We start from the raw sequence: 20,669 nt of genomic DNA, 5'->3' as shown, positions 1-20,669 counted from the left end.
TCACCCCCACTTTCTGATTGGCAGTTTGATCTGACGTCATTCGGACACTCTATTAGGTACAGCGCCATTTTCAGGTGTACCTAATCACAGACCACTTCACGTTAGGAAGTGATTCGCTCGCTCTCGTTCACTGAAAAACAAATCGTTCTTTTGAACGAATCGTTCACTCACGAGCCAACACTAACAGCAACACACACTTAAACAGAGTATGTGCTGATGCCACAACATGACATCTCAAGATTCTCCGATTTGCCGCGCGTGCACGATTAACAAGTGGCTGACCAGGCCTGACCTGTGGTCTGGCAATCCTGTTTACAATGCGCTCGGTATTTAATGTTGGACTATTTCCCACGGCACAGCTGAACATCTCTCACGGCACACCAGTTGGGAAACTGGTTGGGAAACACTGATGTATAGAAAGGCTTTTTAGTTGGAAAAAAAAAAAAAAAATCGGAATGGTAAGGTTTACGTATTTCAAATCCAGGGTGGAGCACTGGTTAGCACGTCCGCCTCACGGTTAGGAGGGTTGCGGCTTCAATTCCACCTCTTGATCTCCAGCCTCGTTGTCATCAACATCCACAGCAATGTGCGACACCCGTTTGCCATTGACCTTCTGACCTTTTGTGGCAGGGCTGAAATGCAGTGGAAATGTGCATGTGTACTTTTGTTGATGTTGTTGTTGTTGTGATAGAGTTAATTTTGAAGGCAAATAAAGCACTTTGCAATTCAACAGCGGCTGAGCTGGGCACTCCTCATTGCATTCTGGCACAAAAAGAAACCAAAAAATTGAAACCTACTCAGGTAAACGTCTGTTCCCAAATTGATACTTGTTTTATCCCTGGTGGCAAAGTAGCTTTGGTATTTGCTTGTTGCCAACTGATGCCATCATGCAGGTGCCACGTAAAAGTGAGCCGGACGGTCATTCGGGTGCTCTCGTGCACGAGTGAGTGTATGTCACTGAAAATGACAATTGTGGAATCCCAGAGAGTCAATCGATGAAGGCATCTTTGAATAATCTTGAATGAAAGCAAGTCAACCCTGTTGTGAGCCATGTCTTGTCACCGTGGGATAGGGGGGAACGAAATTTCGGTTTCTTTGTGTGTCTTTGGCATGTGGAGAAATTGACAATAAAGCTGACTTTGACTTTGACTTTGACCCGAGAGTGCTGGAAATAGACACATTTGTTACCAGCAGCATCTCGTCAGAAATATGTCTGGAACAAGATAAGAAAACAAAACCTAACTCTCTCTCGCACACAGACACGCACGCACGCGCGCACACAACCAACACACGCACACACACACACACCATGAGCGCTCCCCTCCCAGGCATTGAAAGGACCCCCACCAAGGCTGCATGACTCAGGACGGCAAGGAGGCGGTGCACCAACGAATGACCTTGGCTGTCTGGGTATCACTTTGCTGGAAACAAGGGAAGAGGCAGAGAAAAGGAAACGAAACCTAACTCACAGTTTGTTGCAAAATGGAAACGTTTGTTGCAAAATGAATACTACTGCAAGTTTTCTTTTGCCTGGTGTCAAAGTAGCTTTGGTATTTGCTAGTTGCCAATTGATGCCAATTGATGCAGGTGCCACGTAAAAGTGAGCCGGACGATCCTTTAGGCGCTCCTCGTGAATGAGAGTGGGTGTGTGTGTCACTGAAAACCACAATTGTGGAATGACAGCGAGTGAAATTCCAATCGATGAAAATGGAATGGAGACGAATGGAATGAAACCAAGACAGCCTGAGCGTCATCACTGTGCTGGAAGCACTTGTTACCAGCAGCATCTTGTTGGAAATATTTCTGGAACAAATTCAGGCTCCAGGATAAGAGCGGTGGTAGAGAAAAGAAAAGGAGCCCTTCCGAACGTGTCCCAACCTTCATGTCACTTGTGCCATTTGCAGATGTGGGAGCAAGTCGGGAAGGCGGGCAGAAAAGAGCGATGACGTTTCTATTTTGGGAATGATGAACTTAGTTGATAGAATTTCAATTATGAACGCTGAACTGACCCAATTCGTTTGAAAACCAACCTTTCAACCTGTCGGTGTGGAAAATGAACGTTGCCAACAGTGCAAGTGTGTACAGTCGGTCGGCGTTGGTTGCGTGTTCAAATGCATTTCGTGCTCAAGACGTTCAGACCACAGCGCCATCACTTAGAAAGCGTGTCGGGAACTAGGAGTCCAAGCTGCGCAGTTCCGTCAAAGCTGAATGTACTTTTGATTTCTGTACATCTCATAAAGACTTTGAGCACTTTGTCATAACGGTTATGCAAGAGCAGCTGCTGGCTGCTGTGAGATGGGATAGCTTAATAGTGACTACCATGGTTGACTCGTCAAAGGAGCATTGGTGGCTGCCTGAATTGAAACTCGCATTCAGATATGTGATTCATGCGATATGCATAAAACCTGACATGTGGGCAATGCGGAAAAAGAGAGAATGTCATGAAGTGATTGGAGCTGGGCGACCAAAAGCAGCTCGGACCAGGCTGTATTGAAGAACTCCGAAGATAGACTGGAGGTTCGACTAGGGACAGGACGGGACGGGACAGGACAGGACAGGACAGGACAGGACAGGACAGGACAGGACACGACGAGACTAGAACAGAACAGAACAGAACAGAACGGAGTGGAGACTAGAAACAAGCAAACATGAGACGAGAACAATCCGAGCGGGAGTGACACGCAGACAGGACGCAGACGGACAAGACAGGTAACGAGAGGCGGGTGACGGCAATGACGTAGATTGTGAGCAGACACAGGAGGGGAGGGGCGACGCAAACACAAACCATGGCAACGTTAAAACTCAGTTCAGTGGCCTAGCGGTAGAGGGTCCGCCCTTAGACCGGAAGGTTGTGGGTTCAAACTCCGGCCGGGTCATACCAAAGGCTATAAAAATGGGACCCACTGCATTAAGGGTTGGAATTGGGGGGTGAGATCGCCAAATGATTGTCGAGCGCGGCACCGCTGCTGCTCACTGCTGCTGCTCACTGCTGCTCACGGCTTAAATGCAGAGGACACATTTCACCACACCCAGATGTGTTTGTGATGATCATTGGGACCTTCACTTAACTTTAAACCAACGGAGACGGATCGTGAAAGTGAATCCAAACTGTCTAAAACCGCCGGAGCCTTTTGGGAAGCCATATCGACCGGCTTGCCTGCATTTGGCTCCATAGCCCAAAACGTGACATGCCAACCTGCTGCTCGTTTGACCTTTTGGCAAGCAGCCCTGATGTGACACAAGTGATGAGAAAATGTCAGCTGACTGAGTGAACCCATGTTTTTGATCTTTCGGCCAGCCAACGTTGTGATGAGCTGAATCCACTTGCACCGATGTCGAGCCAAATACGTTTCCACCTTACTTGGCTTCACTTCAAAACGTAGGTTTAAATGGCCACAAAGGTTGTCGCTCTTTTTCTGCTTACTTCCCCTGTTTTCTCATCCCCAATGAAATCATAGTGGTGTCATAAAGTCTGGACAAAAGAAAATGATATCGCGTTCCCTCAGTCAAAGACGTGCACAAGAATAGAACGTCTCCGCAGGAACGCGCTCTTCCAAGGTGCGTAAGTCAAGAAGGTGGGGGCCGAGCAGCAGCAGCGGCGGCGGCGGCGGCGGCGGAAGCAGTAGCAGGTAGTCGAGCGGAGCGAGCGGCGGAGCGGCCATCTCTTGTTTTGAGCGGAGCAAGTGCATGCACCACATCGACATTCGTTGCCTTGAGATCTCTGGGGGGCTTCCGAAGCCGCGATGACCCCGCAGGCCGTGCGCCTGGCGCTGGTCCTAGCTTGCGCTATATGGATGTTCTACAGCTGCACCGCCGGTGAGTACGCCAAAGAAAATGTCCAACTCTGCCATTGTTCTGCTCTAATTGTAACTTTGGAAGGACGCATAAATGGTTCGGGTGGCAGTGCGGATCCGCTGCTGGGTTAAAAAGTGGCTGAATTGGTCTCAACTATGACTTGTTTGGGCATTTTAACAGTTGTTTTCTACAAAATGGACTGTTCTGCGCTAAAGCGTTTGCTTTGGTTTCATGGCCCAACTTCGGTCCACTTTTCGGACCCAAATGGAGTGGTTTTCAAATGGATGTAACGTAGCGCTTGTCCTTGCGTTTTCCCTGGAGTTATCTCAGTCTTCTGTCTTTTTGGTTGACCTCTTTCTATACCTCTTTAACAAGCTGACATTGATTGTGAGACACAATGGCGCATTCCAACCCGACTCCCCCCTCCCTCCAATGCGCACGGCAATTCTAGAGAAAGAAGTTTGCGAGGAAACCGAATCTTAAAATGACTCCTTAACTGAAGTGACAGAGCAGAAGAAAATGATTGTAATTGATAAATATGAACATGCGAGAAGCCCAATATCACAGGGAGGATGATATCTTTTGATACAGCAACTCCTCAGCGTAGACATGTGAGAAATATGTTGTGAGTTTGGGGAGTAAAAGAGCCCCAGTGAGGACAAAATGATGGATCGTTTCTCTTAAAAGCCAACCTCCGTTTTTCTCCTCGCATACTGCATTGGAAATAAGCCAATTTTGTACATAATGGTCATGACCATGTCCGCTCTGCAAAAAAAAACAACAAAAAAACAGAAGTGTGCTTTTCAATGAGACGATAAGCATAAGTGATCAAATAATCATTTTAATACTAATGGAGTGTATCCAGAGCCCTCCAGCGCGCTCTCGAGGAGGCGCCTTGGCACTGGAGCGTGTGGGGGCGGCGGGGTGGGGTGGGTGGGGGGGGGGGTATAAAGGAAGTGATAGTCACAGAGGTTATTCTGTAGCCAAGTTACAAGAGGCATGAAATTCCAACGTGTCCTCCTTTGCATAGATTGCCAAAGTATCTTTTGGTAATTGATGAAAATAAAAAGTTGGATGTGGAATTTGTTGGCCTCTAGCGCCATCCTGTGGGCAGAAAATGAGCGCGAAAAGCTTTTCTCTTCTCTCCCCGAGTCGCAGAATGACAGAGGTGGACTGAATTTCCTCCGTTTTTAGACATGTGCAACAGTCCTTGAAAATACTCACCATCTTGAAACTGGTTGATGGTTATCTTGTGAAAAATGTGCCTCGTTAATTTTTTGTGAATGTTATTTCTCACGTCTGTCTGTCTGTCTGTGCGCCTGTCCGTCCGCCTGTCGGTCTGTCTGTGCGCCTGTCTGTCCGCCTGTCTGTCTGTCCGCCTGTCAGTCCGTCTGTCTGTCTGTCTGTCTGCTGGCCGTGAGTCTCCATCCCGCCTGTGTCTTGTTCACCCCCCTTTTCACTTCAAGAAACCCTGGATCAAAGTGCATTTGGTCGCCCCTGCTCCACTCATTCCGTCCGTGACAATTTCATGTTATGTTCGTCAGTCATGCAGATGACGCAATTTGAAAAAAACTTGCAACTGGGCATGAAATCAGAAAAAAACAGGAAGCTTAAATTGTTAGGTACCTGTGTTAAAAAAAAGAGGCATGACTTGTCAAGACGTCTTCCTTTGCATATAGATTGCAAACGTATCTTTTGGCGATAGATGTAAACAATAAAAAGTTGGATGTGGACTCTTGACGTGCGCAGCACTTGAGTAATAAACAAACTTTTCTCTGTCCGAGGGTCAGAATGAAACGATTGAACTGAAATTCCTCCAGTTTTAGACACGTGCAATAGTCCCTGAAATTATTCAGCACCTTGAAACTGACAAAAAAAAAAAAAATTGCCTTGTTTATCTCTTGTATGCTCTCCGGCCAATGGCCTTTAATGCCCAAGTCAAGTCATGCAGGTGACGACGCAATTTAGCAAAAAGTGCATTCGGCCAACTTCATTCTTGTACGTTTGCTCAATTTCTGCTTTTCACCAAATGCTGGAAAATGACCAAGGCAACTTTGCTGTTTCATCAGGATCAATCAATCCTAAGACATGTGACACAGCCCACGGATGGAGTTCTCACGGCTCCAACTGCTACAAGAAGATGGACACCCCCAACGGTTGGCTGGGGGCTCGTTACGACTGCTTCTTGGAGCGCGCCGACCTTGTCTCCATCACCACCGAGGACGAAGAACTCTTTGTGAAGGAGCAACTGGGCGACAAGCCGTTCTGGATCGGACTCTCCAATCTGGTAAGTCCTAGCGGCTGTTGGCTCGCTACTAGTAGTTGATTGACAACCGGGATTGGTTTCGGCAGAAGTGCGACAAGGACTGGTGTATCTTTTCGGGAGAAAAGAAGCTGAATTGGTCCGACACCGCTGTGACGCCGACCTACACCAACTGGGACTCGAGTCAAGACGGAAGGTAAGAAGGTCGCCTCTTTGCGTTCGGTGTCAGGCAAGATACGCAGGAACACTTTGGAACCCCTTTCCAAAAATGTGTGAGCAGGTTAAAAAGCAGCTTTTGTTTTCTTTTCATCAGAAAAAAAGCAAAATAAACTCCAAATCTGCTCGTTTGTCAGACGTGTGTCTCATTTTTCCCCACTTTTCCCCGACAGCGCCAACGTTGAGTCCTGCGCCTACGTCAACCAAGGTGGGTTCAATAACCCTGGAAAGTGGAGACATGGATCGTGCGGATCCTCCTTGGCGTACATGTGCAAGCGGTCGCCGAATGGTGAGTCTGTCTCTTCTCGGGACGTTGATGCTGAAAGCGGAAAAGCGCAACCACGTCATCTTTCTGCAGACTGCCCGGACGGATGGCCGTGTTCCTACAAAGACTACGGATTGAGCGACTATCGAGTGGAGAGTGAGTGGCAGCGACGCTTCTTTCTCCACCCGCACTGTCTCCTTGTGCTTTTCTAATGAGGTTCTTTTGGTTTTCAGCTTCCTTCTGCAACTCTAGCGAGTTCCTGTACAAGGACTCCTGTTATCTTTTTGAGGGGACAGAGAAAACCTGGAAAGCGGCTGGGGATTTGTGCAAAGAAAAGAAAGGTCTCTTGGCCAGCGTCCACTCACTGGTTGACGGGCAATTTTTGGCTGGTGAGCGAGCGCCAAGACAAACCGAGCAGGCCAGCCATCCACCCGCAACGTTTCACCACCAGTGTTTGTTCTGCTTTCCTCAAGATCACACGCGAGGAGTAGGATGGTATTCTTGGCTGGGACTCAAGCGGACCAATGGCAACTTGGAGTGGCGCGACGGATCAACTACAGTAAGTGACATTGAGCAGAACAAAGTTGTGCTGAATTAGGCGGAAAAATGTGACACGAATGCTCTCCCTGTCAAATAGATTGGATTGTGACTGGAGTCATGTTACAAGACGAACAGCTTTTTATTTATTTTTTTTTAGTTTAGGAGGATTCAAATGATAATTTAGAGGGAAAGAGCAATCAAGTGATCAGTAGAATCAAAGTGCACCGTTCATTTTACAGGGAAAAACGTTTGGAAGATGGCAACAATTCTGATTGTGAGAAAGAGATTATGAAAATGAATTGGAGAGATTTGAATCAATAAAGTGACTTTGAAGGAATTTAATAGGAAGCCATCTGAGCAACTGCAACGCCTAACACGCTCAAGTCACGTCCGCTGTGTCCTCCCTCTGCAGGCTGACGTCCCGTTGGTTAATCCCACAGCATCGTATGACTGCTCCAAATTGACGGATGACGGTAAAGTTGAATTGGACACTTGCGAAACCCTTCGTCCATCCATCTGTCAAAAGGGTCAGAAAGTCACGACCTCTCATTTGCCCTTTGTCTTCTGGTTGCGCTCTCATATTTGATCCCATCCTTCCAGGCAAGGCCAGAAATTCTCTTTCGGTTCTTCCGGCGTCGACATCAGCATCAGGTGAGGTGGGAGTCCCGCGCAGGGGCGCGTTTTGCTATGGGCAATATGGGCGACCCCTAGATTATTTCAGAATCAAATTAGCCAATTTGACCCAAAACGTTTTTGCACGCTAAACAGGGAATTTGACTCCGGTTGATCTCAGCCTCTGGACCACATTGAACTTTCACTTTATTGATTTCACATTATATTCTTGTCAGTCATGCAGGTGAGACGCATTTTGGCAAAAACTGAATTGGGCCGACTGCATGCTTGTCTCTTTGCGGAATTTCTGCTTTTCACCAAATGCTGGAAAATGACCAAGGCAGCTTTGCTGTTTCATCAGGATTAATCAATCCCAAGACAACATGCGACGCAGTCGATGGTTGGACTGCTCACGGCTCCCACTGCTACAAGAAGATGGAGACCCCCAACGGTTGGATGGGGGCTCATCACTACTGCCTCTGGGAGGGCGCCGACCTTGTCTCCATCACCTCCAAGGACGAGGAAATCTTTGTGAAGGAGCAAATGGGCGACAAGCCGTTCTGGATCGGACTCTCCAATCTGGTAAAACCAAAGTGCTAGCGGCTGATGGCTCGCTACTAATTGACAACCGGGATTGGTTTCGGCAGAACTGCGACAAGGGCTGGTGTATCTTTTTGGGAGAAAAGAGGCTGACTTGGTCCAGCACCAATATGACGCCGACCTACGCCAACTGGGACTCGCATCAAGACGGAAGGTAAGAAGGTCCCCAGTGTCGGCCGAGCAAGACGCTCAGGAACATTTTGGAACCCCTTTGCACAAATGTGTGAGCAGGTTAAAAAGCAGCCTTGGTTTTCTTTTGAACAGAAAAGAGGAAAATAAACTCCAAATTGGCAGCTCCTTTGTCAGATGCGTGTCTGATTTTTCCCCACTTTTCTCCGTCAGCGCCAACGTTGTCTCCTGCGCGTACGTCAACCAAGGTGTGCACCTCTCCAGTCAGCCTGGAAAGTGGAGACATGGATCATGCGGATCCTCCTTGGCGTTTATGTGCAAGTGGTCGCCGGATGGTGAGTCTGTCTCTTCTCGGGATGTTGATGCTGAAAGCGGAAAAGCGCAACCACGTCATCTTTCTGCAGACTGCCCGGACGGACGGCCGTGTTCCTACAAAGACTTCGGTTACAATTACAGTCGAGTTGAGAGTGAGTGGCAGCGACCCTTCTTTCTCCACCCGCACTGTCTCCTTGTGCTTTTCTAATGAGGTTCTTTTGGTTTTCAGCTTCCTTCTGCAACTCTAGCGAGTTCCTGTACAAGGACTCCTGTTATCATTTTGAGGGGACATGGAAAACCTGGCAAGCGGCTGAGGATTTGTGCAAGAACAAGAGCGGTCAGCTGGCCAGCGTCCACTCACAGGTTGACGGACAATTTTTGGCTGGTGAGCGAGCGCCAAGGCAAACTGACCAGGCCAGCAATCGACCCGCAATGTTTCCCAACAAGTGTTTGTTTTGATTTCCGCAAGCTCACCGGCCACAAGGATGGTGGTCTTGGCTGGGACTCAACCGGACCAATGGCAACTTGGAGTGGCGCGACAGATCAGCTACAGTAAGTGCCACGTGCGCAACAGATCGAGGTCCAAAAAGTTGTCAATTGGCCAGAATGAAGCTGTCACGTGAGAGGGCAAAAGTGTCATTTGAGCCGATCAATTCAGGAGGAAAAACGTGACACGAATGCTCTCCCTGTCAAATAGATTGGATTGTGACTGGAGTCATGTTACAAGACGAACAGCTTTTTATTTATTTTTTTAGTTTAGGAGGATTCAAATGATAATTTAGAGGGAAAGAGCAATCAAGTGATCAGTAGAATCAAAGTGCACCGTTCATTTTACAGGGAAAAACGTTTGGAAGATGGCAACAATTCTGATTGTGAGAAAGAGATTATGAAAATGAATTGGAGAGATTTGAATCAATAAAGTGACTTTGAAGGAATTTAATAGGAAGCCATCTGAGCAACTGCAACGCCTAACACGCTCAAGTCACGTCCGCTGTGTCCTCCCTCTGCAGGCTGACGTCCCGTTGGTTAATCCCACAGCATCGTATGACTGCTCCAAATTGACGGATGACGGTAAAGTTGAATTGGACACTTGCGAAACCCTTCGTCCATCCATCTGTCAAAAGGGTCAGAAAGTCACGACCTCTCATTTGCCCTTTGTCTTCTGGTTGCGCTCTCATATTTGATCCCATCCTTCCAGGCAAGGCCAGAAATTCTCTTTCGGTTCTTCCGGCATCGACATCAGCATCAGGTGAGGTGGGAGTCCCGCGCAGGGGCGCGTTTTGCTATGGGCAATATGGGCGACCCCTAGATTATTTCAGAATCAAATTAGCCAATTTGACCCAAAACGTTTTTGCACGCTAAACAGGGAATTTGACTCCGGTTGATCTCAGCCTCTGGACCACATTGAACTTTCACTTTATTGATTTCACATTATATTCTTGTCAGTCATGCAGGTGAGACGCATTTTGGCAAAAACTGAATTGGGCCGACTGCATGCTTGTCTCTTTGCGGAATTTCTGCTTTTCACCAAATGCTGGAAAATGACCAAGGCAGCTTTGCTGTTTCATCAGGATCAATCAATCTTAAGACATGTGACACAGCCCGCGGATGGAGTTCTCACGGCTCCCACTGCTACAAGAAGATGGAGACCCCCAACGGTTGGCTGGGGGCTCGTTACGACTGCCTCTGGGAGGGCGGCGACCTTGTTTCCATCACCTCCGAGGTCGAGGAAATGTTTGTGAAGGAGCAGATGGGCGACAAGCCGTTCTGGATCGGACTCTCCAATCTGGTAAGACCAAAGTGCTAGCGGCTGTTGGCTCGCTACTAATTGACAACCGGGATTGGTTTCGGCAGAACTGCGACGAGGACGTGTGTGAGTTTTTGGAAGCGGGAGAAAAGAGGCTGACTTGGTCCGACGCCGCTGTGACGCCCACCTACGCCAACTGGGACTCGCGTCAAGACGGAAGGTAAGAAGGTCCCCAGTGTCGGCCGAGCAAGACGCTCAGGAACATTTTGGAACCCCTTTGCACAAATGTGTGAGCAGGTTAAAAAGCAGCCTTGGTTTTCTTTTGGACAAAAAAGAGGAAAATAAACTCCAAATTGGCAGCTCCTTTGTCAGATGCGTGTCTCGTTTTTCCCCACTTTTCTCCGTCAGCGCCAACGTTGGCTCCTGCGCGTACGTCAACCAAGGTGTGCACCTCTCCAGTCAGCCTGGAAAGTGGAGACATGGATCGTGCGGATCCTCCTTGGCGTACATGTGCAAGTGGTCCCCGGATGGTGAGTCTGAACCGTTCATGGGACGTTGACGACGCTGAAAGTAGGAGGAATTGCAATCACGTGGTCCTCCTGCAGACTGCCCGGACGGATGGCCGTGTTCCTACAAAGACTTGGGTTACGGTTACAGACGAGTTGAGAGTGAGTGGCAGCCACGTTTCTTTCTACACCTGCACTATCTCCTTGTGCTTTTCCAACGACTTATCATCGAATTTTTCTTTTGGGTTTCAGCTTCCTTCTGCGACGCTGGCGAGTTCCTGTACAAGGACTCGTGTTACCATTTTGAGGGCGGGAACCTGACTTGGGAAGCGGCTGAGGGTTCGTGCAAAGAAAAAAAAGGTCTCTTGGCCAGCATCCACTCACAGGTTGACGGACAATTTTTGGCTGGTGAGCGAGCGCCAAGACAAACTGACCAGGCCAGCCATCCACCCGCAATGTTTCACAACAAGTGTTTGTTTTGATTTCCGCAAGCTCACCGGCCACGAGGATGGTGGTCTTGGCTGGGACTCAAGATGAACAATGGCAACTTGGAGTGGCGCGACGGATCAGCTACAGTAAGTGACACGCGTGCAACAGATCGAGGTCCAAAAAGTTGTCAATTGGCCAGAATGAAGCTGTCACGTGAGAGGGCAAAAGTGTCATTTGAGCCGATCAATTTAGGAGGAAAAACGTGACACGAATGCTCTCCCTGTCAAATAGATTGGATTGTGACTGGAGTCATGTTACAAGAAAAACTGTTTTTTTTTTGGTCTTCATTTGATGAGGATTCAAATGATAATTTAGAAGGAAAAAAACAACAAAGTGATCGGTCGAATCAAAGTGCACCACCGCTCATTTGACAGGGTAATGTTTTTTCATTGAAAAGTTTCAATCTGAATATGGCAACAATTCTGATTGTGACAATGAGGTGATGGAAAGGAACTGGAGAGATTTGAATCAGTAAAGTGACTTTGGAGGAATTTGCTGGGAGGCCATCGGAACAACTGCAACACCTAACACGCTCAAGTCACGCCCACCCGCTGCGTCCTCCCTCCCTCCCTCCCTCCCTCCCTGCCTCCCTCCCTCCCTCCCTGCCTCCCTCCCTCCCTCCCTCCCTCCGCAGGATGACGTCCCGTTGTATCTTCCGACAACACCCTTTAACTGCTCCAAATTGACGAGTGACGGTGAAGTTTACATGGACACTTGCGAAACCCTTCGTCCATCCATCTGTCAAAAAGGTCGGAAAGTCACGACCTCTCATTTTCCCTTTGTCTCCTGGTTGCTCTCTCATATGTGATCCCTCTCACGTCCTTACAGGCAAGGCCAGAGAGTCTCTGCCGCTTCTTCCGGCGCCGACATCGGCAACAGGTGGGCATCAGGTCCCACCCTGCAGCCCACGTGCAAAATCCCGTTTGCCCTCAAGTGACTCGAGTCTCGCTTGCAGGCAAGAGCGCAAAGTGCGGCTGGTGGCAGGAAAACCCCGCCAACGACGACTTCTGCTACCTGATCAACTCCAAGCCCACCAAGACCTGGAAGGAGGCGCGAGACAAGTGCGCCCGCCTCAGAGGCAACCTGCTCGGCATCTCCGACTCGCAGGATCACACCTTCGTCCAAGGTAGGCTGTCTCGCGCGCTTGATGAAAGAATCCGTGCGGAAGAAAGTGACCTCGAGGGACCACCGACTCACTTTTTGCCAAGTTTCTTTCGTTCCAAAGAAAAGACCCATAATAAGCTTGCGGCCAGCCCCCACCCACAAGGACACGAGCCAGACGTCTCCCGCACTTTATTGCCGTGAAGCGTTTTGCCTGTAAGATGTTTCAAACGTGTTTGTTTACCTTTGACCCATAGGTCTTCTGCCAAACGCTTCCTCCTCTTTGTGGTTGGACGCCGACGACACCATGGTAGAAGACGGCAGCAAGAAGTCTGAGCAGTCCTCACCGAGTTCCGTCCAGTTGGCCGCCGCAGGTGGGTCTAAAACCTGGTCGGTGTGGAGGAACGGAGGAACACTGAGCGTCTGTGGTCTCCGTGCAGGTAACCCTGGTGACCCCTCCGGCCCACGCTGCAACTCCTTACTCGCTGGCAAGGGCGGCCGGGAAGTTGGCGATTGCGAGAAGAAGCGCGGCTACGTCTGCAAGAGAAGAGGTGAGACAAGGTGCTCGGGCGACTCTGCCAAATGGGTGTCATCGGATCAGAAGAGCAAAATGGCGATTGTTACTTTTTTTTGTCTGACGTCAGTGACAGGCTGAAACCGAATGAAGGGGCGGTCCGCTACTTTGTCGCGTATCTCAATTTCGCCAAATGCCGAAGAATGCAGAAAACATGGTGCTATGGCGTCAGGATAATCCTAATATGTGTCTCCTCAGTCCTCCAGACATGTGATAGGACCAAAGGGTGGCGCCGCTTGGGCTCCAAGTGCTACAAGAAGATGGCGACCACCAACGGTTGGCTGGGGGCTCGTTACGATTGCGTCTTAGAAGGCGGCGACCTGGTCTCCATCACCTCGCCTTACGAGGAAATCTTTGCGAAGGAGCAAATGGGCGACAAGCCGTTCTGGATCGGACGCTCCAATCTGGTGAGACGCAAGCGCAGGAAAGCAACCGTTGACTCGCTATTGGTACGCCGTTGTTGACAAGTTTGGACTCTGCAGAAATGCAACGAGGCCTGGTGTCAGCTTTCGGAAGCGGGAGAAAAGAGGCTGGCCGGGTCCGACGACACCGCTGCGACTCCGACCTATGCCAACTGGGACTCGCGTCAAGACGGAAGGTAAGAAGGGTCACCGCTTTGCGTCCTTTCATTGCCAGGCGGGACACACATAGCGAGGTTATGGAACCCGTCTGCAGAATTTGAGAGAGCGCACATATCGCCGCCGCCGCCGCCGCCGCTTTCAAATTGCCAGCACGTTTGTCAGATGCGTCTCTGGCTTTTCACGACTTCTCCCGACAGCGCCGACGTTGGTTCCTGCGCGTACGTCAACCAAGGTGCGCACGGAGGCAGTCAGCCTGGCAAGTGGAGACATGGCTCGTGCGGATCCTCCTTGGCGTACATGTGCGAGCGGCCGCTCGACGGTAAGTGTGCGCACGTCCCTTGCCATGTTGACGCTCAAAGGAGGAAAACAAACCCAAATGCAATCACGTTGTCCTCCTGCAGCCTGCCAGGAGGGACGGCTGTGTTCCTACAAAGACTACGGATTGGGCTACCATCGAGTGGAGAGTGAGTGGCAGCGACGCTTCTTCTTTCTTTTCACACCTGCAGCGCCCCCTTGTGGAGTTGTAATCCATGTTTCTTGCCGGCTTCAGCTTCCTACTGCGACACTGGCGACTTCCTGTACAAGGACTCTTGCTATCACTTTGAGGGAATGGCGCGCCCTTGGGCGGGAGCCGAGAGGTTCTGCCAAGAATGGAACGGCCACCTGACCAGCGTCCTCTCATGGGAAGAGCGCCAATTCTTGGCTGGTGAGTCAAATTGCCTGTGGCAGCAACCGTCCGCCAGCCGGCGCTTCGCAAAGTCTGTCACGTTTCAATGCTAAATGGCTTCTTCTGATTTCCCCCAGCTCACGCGCCATATGTAGAAGGTTTGCAATCTTGGGTGGGACTCAAGAAGAACAAAGGCAACTTTGAGTGGAGCGACTCAACCCCTGCAGTAAGTGAAAGGTTTAGAGCGGTCCGCAAAAGTTGTCACTGGTCCAGAATGAAGGTGTCAGATTGGAAGGCGAAAGGTCCAAGTGAGGACAAAAGGCACATTTTAGCAGAACAATGAACTAGGGGGAACAAAAGTTCGACTTTGGCAAGAAGTGATCAATATTGAAGGTGTTAATCGGCTGGAGCAATAACAAGGACAAAGTTGTGGAATCAAAAGAACAAAATTGTCATCTTCAGGAAAACTTGAAAGAAGTGAACAAATAATGCAGAAGCTGCACATTTCTGAGAATAAAATGACTTGAGTGCGAAACTCGAGCTGTGATTCAATTGCAAGAAAATTGCCAAACGACCACAAAGCGGCTCCACAAAAATAGATCGGCTATACGGTGAGAAAAGGTTTGAGGAAAATATTGATTAGTGCGAGGAACAAAGGACTCAAATGTGGTGGCAAGCGAGACCAAACGCGCCAAAGTCACGTCTGGCGTGTCGTCCGCAGGGCAACACCGAGTGGGTTCCAAACGGGCCGATAGGACGTGGCGACTGTGCTGCCTTGACGCAGACTGGAAAACTTGAGGACTGGCCATGCACCAAAAACCAGCCATTCATCTGTAAAAAAGGTCCGCAAATGACGAGCACTCGCTCTCCACTTTTATGCGCTCGCTCATAATCATCCCTCTTCTTTCCTTGCAGCCAAGGTCCAAGACTTTCTTCTTTCTCTGCCGCCACCAGGTGGGCATCCCGCTCGGCAGTCGACGCGTGGTCTCTTGTCGCAGGTTTGCCCTCGAGTGACTCCACTCTCGTTTGCAGGCCGGAGCGCAAAGTGCGGCTGGTGGCTGGAGCGGACCTCCTCCGACTTCTGCTACCTGATCCAACGCAGGCCAACCAAGATCTGGAAGGAGGCGCGAGACGACTGCCGCCGCCGCGGGGGTGACCTGCTCAGCATCACCGACTCACAAGAACAGGACTTCGTACAAAGTGGGCTGTCTGTCTGTCTGTCTGTCTGTCTGTCTGTCTGTCTGTCTGCCTGCCTGCCTGCCTGCCTGCCTGTCTGTCTGTCCGTCGGGTGGCGATCAGGGCTGTTAAATTCCCCCAACGTGGAATGTTTCCAACTCTTGTTGCACATTTGACCATTTTACCTCCAAAGATCTGTTCAATTTTCTGCCGAGCGCTCCCTCTCTGTGGTTGGGCGTGAACAACAACATCACGAAAGACGGCAGCCAGTGGACTGACGGATCCCCGTTCGCTTACATCGTCATGGACGGAGGTGGCTCAAAAACCCAACCAACGTTAAACGTCTGCGACGTTGCGGAGGCACGGAGCTGAGCATCTGTCGTCTCCTTCCAGATGACCCCGGTGACCTCTCTGGTGCGTCCTGTCTTTCCCTGCGCAAAAGCAACGACCGCTGGAAGTTTGACGATTGCCGAAAGAGGAAAGGCTACGTCTGCAAGAAAAGAGGTAAGACGTGGCGACGCTCGGCCGATCCTCGCAACGTGCCGACTCGCATTTTTGACTTTTGTCTTGCAGGAAACGTTCCGAAACCTTCGCAGCAGCCTCATGACGGTAAGTCTCCTTCAACGGTGGCTTCGAAGGATGCGAGACAAACAAACGACCCGACGCTTTTGCAGGCTTTAAGGAGATCCTTGTCTGCAACGACCGCTCTGCTGACCTGGTATGTGAGGCTGAGGGTCAGAAGCAAGGTCGCATCAGCATCCAGTCTGCCTTTTACGGTCGGCGGAGCTGGGATGTTTGCTTGGCCGACGGCGACTCATACAATTACGGTAAGAGCCGAGAATCCAATCGTTTTGATGATTCCAATTGAGTCATTTGCCCGCCCACCTCTGAAGGCCCACTCGGCGAGCTTTGCTTGGTTTCCTGCCGTTGAAAACGATCCAATGCTCGCAAATCGTTCAGATGCCAGAATGGAACTGTTTGCAGAAAGAGACAGACGCTAGCGTGGTTCGACTTTGTCTTGTTGAACTCAATGTCAAATTCTCAAATCCAAATTCAAGCTGCATCCATGCTCGTCAGGCCCCCGCACAGACGTAGTGATGTGTTGTAACTTTCAGAGTACTGCGCAGTGGAAGGCATCCTCCCTCGCTACAGGACAATGTGCAACAGCCAGCAAGAATGCCACATTGAGCTTTTGTCCGACGAGTCCTGCCCTGCCTCCTCCTCCAAATATCTGCAGATGGTCTATAGCTGTGAAGAGAAAGGTGGGTTTCACGTCCCGTGATCTTCCTTCCGCTCTGCACCGAATCTAGGACTCTTCAAAGTCCCATGCAAGGAGTACCTGGGTGGCCAGATTTGTGTTTCATCTGGCCTTTAAGCATCGGTGTCAGATTCCAATGACTTTCGGCTGCCCTCAGTATGTCTCGAGAGTCTGGGCATCGCCGACGGGAGCCTCGCAGACTCGTCCTTCATAGCCTCCTCCTCAATGGAAGACGCCACCCCAGAAAAAGCCCGCCTCGACGGGGAGTCCTGCTGGAAGCCGTCAAAAGCTCGTATGTGGATAATTGACAGCTTGGCCCTTTGGTCTCCTGAGCGTTCTCATGTCTGCCCCCTCCAGCCATCGGCAGTTGGATCCAGGTGAACCTCGGCTACACGAGAAAGGTGACGGGGATCGTGACCCAGGGCTGCGATGGCGCTAATACTAGCTCCTGGAACATCCATCTCGAGATGAAGCTGAGCGTTAACTGGAGGCGGTGGACCGAGCACCCAAACGGGAAGGTGAGCGCGAGGGCCAATCGAGTCGACCTCAACCTCCAAACTTGTCACAACAAACCAGGAAACATTGTATTTCTAGTTCATCGGCGGTGGGACTCACCTGCTTGAGACGCCCGCGTTCGCTCAGTACGTCCGCATCCTGCCGCTGGAGAATCGTCCAGAGTTTGGCCTCCGCTTCGACATCTTGGGATGCCCACACGAGGGTGAGCAACGCAACCCGCGGCCGCTTTGCTCGCCCAAAACAACAAGCCCAAACGTGCCGCAAACTCTCGCCTTTTGTCCGACAGATGAGACGACCTGTGCCAGAACGTTCAACAGCCTCCACGTGACCGATGCGATGACGTGAGTCACGCTCGACCCAATGTTTCTTTCACGAGCGCCTGTCGTCAATTTCGCAACATGTGCGTCTTCTTCTGCAGGTTCTACTGTCCCCCGGGCTGTGACAAAGAGGAACACTTTGTCTTTGGATCGATGGTCTACTCTGCGGTACGGGCTTGCCTGACCCCGCCGGCCGGCCGGCCGGTCCGTCGACCTCTTGTCTGTGACTGCAACTTTGTGCAAATGCAGGGCTCGCACATCTGCGCGGCCGCTATTCACGCCGGTGTCATCCGGAGCGACGTCGGAGGAGATTGTGTGGTGATGAGAGCTCCCAAACAGCAAGTCTACACGGGCTCCAGCAGGAACGGGATCACCTCCAGCGAGTGAGTGGGCGACCTTCACCGAAAAGTCCCACGAAGAGCCACCGGCTAATTATCGCTTTGCTATTTGCAGTTTGGTCGACCCACTGGGCGCGTCGCACACGTTTGGAGACGGAGGTGAGTCGAAAAACGATCTCCCCAACTGTTGATGGCGACTGAACGCCACGTGGCGGCACCTCACCTGCAGAGCCCAGATGCTCAGCGGCTGACTGGGAGGAGTTTGCCGGTTTCTGCTACAAAACCTTTGAGGGCAAAAAGAAATGGGATGATGCGCAACTCGTCTGCCGTGGTCTCGGTGCCCATCTGGTGTCCATCCGCTCCGAGGTGGAGCAGGCGACGGTGAAAAATGTCTCCAACCTCGGTGCGCACCCCAACCTTGAATTCCCAACAGTCCCCGTCGAGCGACTCGACGGGTGCAACCTCTGAGAACCGAGTGAGAGCTCTGTTCCCTCCCTTCCGTCCTTTGCAGAAACCAGCGACATGTGGACCGGACTGAACGACCTGGCGCTTGCCGGCACCTTGGTGTGGTCGGACGGCCACGAGGTGACCTTCACCCACTGGGCCGCGGGAGAACCCAGCCAGCGCGGCGGCCTCGGCAAACACTGTGTGGCTGTGCTACGGCAGGTGCGTGCTCAAATCCGCATTTGGAAGAAGAAGAGCTTTGCGTCCCGCTCAAATGGACTGTTTTCTTTCAGACTGGAAGATGGAAGCTCATGTCCTGCGCCCAGGTCAACAGCTTCATGTGCAAAGTGCCCACAGCGCATTTTCCAATTGCCTCACCGACTCCCACCATGCCCGTCGTGTCAGTCCCCAAGGTCGTGGCCAACCCGAGCCCGATGCTTGCCCCGGGCAAAAGTCCCTCATCCGAGCCGCAGGCTGCCGGCGGGGAAACTCTACAAAGGCGCCCTCCAAGCAAGTCATCAAAGAAGAAGAAGAAGAAGAAGCAGAATTAATAGCCCACTCTACTCTGCGCGGTAACTATAAATAGTATCACACTGGTCATCAGAACAGTTTGTAATTCCTACAGTAGCTGCATTTAGCTTAGCTGGTATTAGCCAACGAGATGTCGTGTCCAGATGCAATGTGAGCGAGCGTGCTATGTTCACTAACCCTCGACTCTACTTGGTTTGTGCCTTTTTTTTTGCGCGCTTGACAACTTTGACTGCCTTTTCGTGAAGTTACTGACGCAGAGCTGAACACACTGTACAGAAATTCCAGTGCCTTCAAAGAGCCCGATTGACCAGAGTCCAAAGTCGGTTGTTGCTCTCCTTCATTGTTTTGTTATTATTCGTGTCGCGTTGTCTTGTCCTCGTCGCCCTTTCAAAAGCGCGCCCAGACATGACAGCTTTTTGTTTCGTTCTAGTTTATAAATAAAAAAAAAAACAAGTTTCCGTAGATTGTGCGATTACAAATAACGAAGGTGGAATCATTAGAGAGTTATGTTACTGCCAATGATGTCTGCGACCGTAGGAATGTCACTGGAAGGGCAATCCGGTATTTTCCATCATTTTCTATGGTCTGTTACCGCATCTACAATTCACTGTCAATTTATATCCACTTATTGCATTTTTGATGACTGATTGCAGTTTTTGACCCGGTCACTACTGTCGGACAAATGTTGCCTTTCACTGTCGTTCTCTCGACGGGACGTTTTTGCATTTACAGCTCACTGTCGATCATGGAGATGTATATCCAGTCATGGATTACACTTTTCCAACACTGACTGCAGTACTCGAATCAATCGCTGCTGTCAGAAAAAAAAATTGGTTTTCGCTGTTGTTGTAAACATTCCAAAATAAAAGCAATTGATTACGATTCTGGGTTTGTTTGTTTGTTTGCTTGCTTGCTTGCTACGAAAGTCACATTTTTAAAATAAACTCTCAATGTCTTTGGTTGAATCAAATCTGAACCCGACCTTGGCCCGGTGAGAGCGAATACTATCAAAAGGATGTCAGCTATTAGCAGCTTTAACCTTTTGTTTTGGGTGAACGGCAGATTCCCCCCGGAGGTGCTCCGCTGATGGAAACTGGGTAGCGCCACACAAGAGCGCTTGAATGTTGATGTTGTTCGCTGCGGGCCTTGCTCGACGTTCTTCCACAATTCAAACCTGGGCAAATCACGGCCCGCGGGCCACATCCGGCCCTTTGTGCGTCCCTGTCCGGCCCGCATGAGGCCAACCGTAATTTAAAAATAAAAAGAAAAGAAGAACTGTCTCGTGCGTACAATGCAACTGTTTCGCTTTTATTTTGAAAGGCGTCGCACTTGCGTGGAGCGTGCGTGCACGTGAGCTGCGCGTGTAGGTGAACAGCGCCAAGTCATGCTGCCCTCAAAATGGGTGCCACCGCGAAGAAAAGACAAGTTGACGAGGAGCGCCGTGTATTCAACAAGACATGGACTGCCAAGTATTTCTTCACAGAAATGAAAGGTAAAGCCAAGTGCCTGATTGGTGGTACACAGAGCGCTGGGTTTAAAGAATAGAATTTGAGTCGCCACTCCACGACCAAGCATGAGAAAAAAATACATGTGTCTGATAAACAGGGCGCATCAGAGGCTGATGCATTGCGAGCAAAACTGCAAGCCCAACAAGGACTTTTTTTTTTATCAAACTTCACACCCAGAGAT

The 20,669-nt window shown here is 50.3% G+C and overlaps 1 protein-coding gene across 6 annotated transcripts; it reads left to right on the top strand.

Moving 5' to 3' along the window:
• Positions 1–3,497: 3,497 nt before the first annotated feature.
• LOC148403421 (macrophage mannose receptor 1-like) lies at positions 3,498–19,862 on the top strand. Of its 6 annotated transcripts, XM_088379644.1 has the most exons (52): positions 3,505–3,816; positions 5,865–6,082; positions 6,148–6,254; positions 6,448–6,563; positions 6,633–6,695; positions 6,773–6,928; positions 7,013–7,098; positions 7,492–7,606; positions 7,680–7,730; positions 8,053–8,273; positions 8,339–8,445; positions 8,634–8,755; positions 8,825–8,887; positions 8,965–9,120; positions 9,205–9,287; positions 9,746–9,860; positions 9,934–9,984; positions 10,307–10,524; positions 10,590–10,702; positions 10,891–11,012; positions 11,088–11,150; positions 11,241–11,396; positions 11,481–11,563; positions 12,112–12,226; positions 12,306–12,356; positions 12,433–12,603; positions 12,836–12,952; positions 13,019–13,129; positions 13,351–13,559; positions 13,635–13,750; positions 13,931–14,052; positions 14,135–14,197; positions 14,284–14,439; positions 14,538–14,626; positions 15,122–15,242; positions 15,316–15,354; positions 15,433–15,600; positions 15,770–15,889; positions 15,970–16,080; positions 16,150–16,185; positions 16,251–16,403; positions 16,692–16,838; positions 16,992–17,126; positions 17,192–17,352; positions 17,429–17,552; positions 17,637–17,691; positions 17,769–17,835; positions 17,917–18,050; positions 18,121–18,164; positions 18,235–18,408; positions 18,517–18,671; positions 18,743–19,862. In XM_088379644.1, exons 1-52 carry the CDS (start codon positions 3,744–3,746, stop codon positions 18,998–19,000), a joined length of 6,180 nt encoding a protein of 2,059 aa, XP_088235770.1. In that variant the 5' UTR covers positions 3,505–3,743; the 3' UTR covers positions 19,001–19,862. The 6 variants fall into 6 exon arrangements, with proteins under 6 accessions (XP_088235778.1, XP_088235764.1, XP_088235755.1 ...); XM_088379638.1 differs by having other exon boundaries at positions 3,502–3,816; positions 7,492–7,552; positions 17,429–17,691; XM_088379629.1 differs by having other exon boundaries at positions 3,502–3,816; positions 17,429–17,691.
• The last annotated feature ends 807 nt before the right edge of the window (positions 19,863–20,669 follow it).

This window comes from Syngnathus floridae, chromosome 1 (genome assembly GCF_059516105.1).
Source record: "Syngnathus floridae isolate MCC-2025c chromosome 1, RoL_Sflo_1.0, whole genome shotgun sequence".
Lineage (NCBI taxonomy): Eukaryota > Metazoa > Chordata > Actinopteri > Syngnathiformes > Syngnathidae > Syngnathus > Syngnathus floridae.
Note: the sequence above shows the minus strand (reverse complement) of the source record. Positions and strands in the feature narration are given on the sequence as shown.

Coding starts and splice junctions, on each gene's coding strand:
- LOC148403421 (XM_088379629.1), top strand. CDS start 3,744: ATGACCCCGCAGGCCGTGCGCCTGGCGCTGGTCCTAGCTTGCGCTATA. Junction 7,099..7,491: donor GGCGCGACGGATCAACTACA/GTAAGTGACATT, acceptor CTCCCTCTGCAG/GCTGACGTCCCGTTGGTTAA. Junction 17,127..17,191: donor CTGGAAGCCGTCAAAAGCTC/GTATGTGGATAA, acceptor TGCCCCCTCCAG/CCATCGGCAGTTGGATCCAG.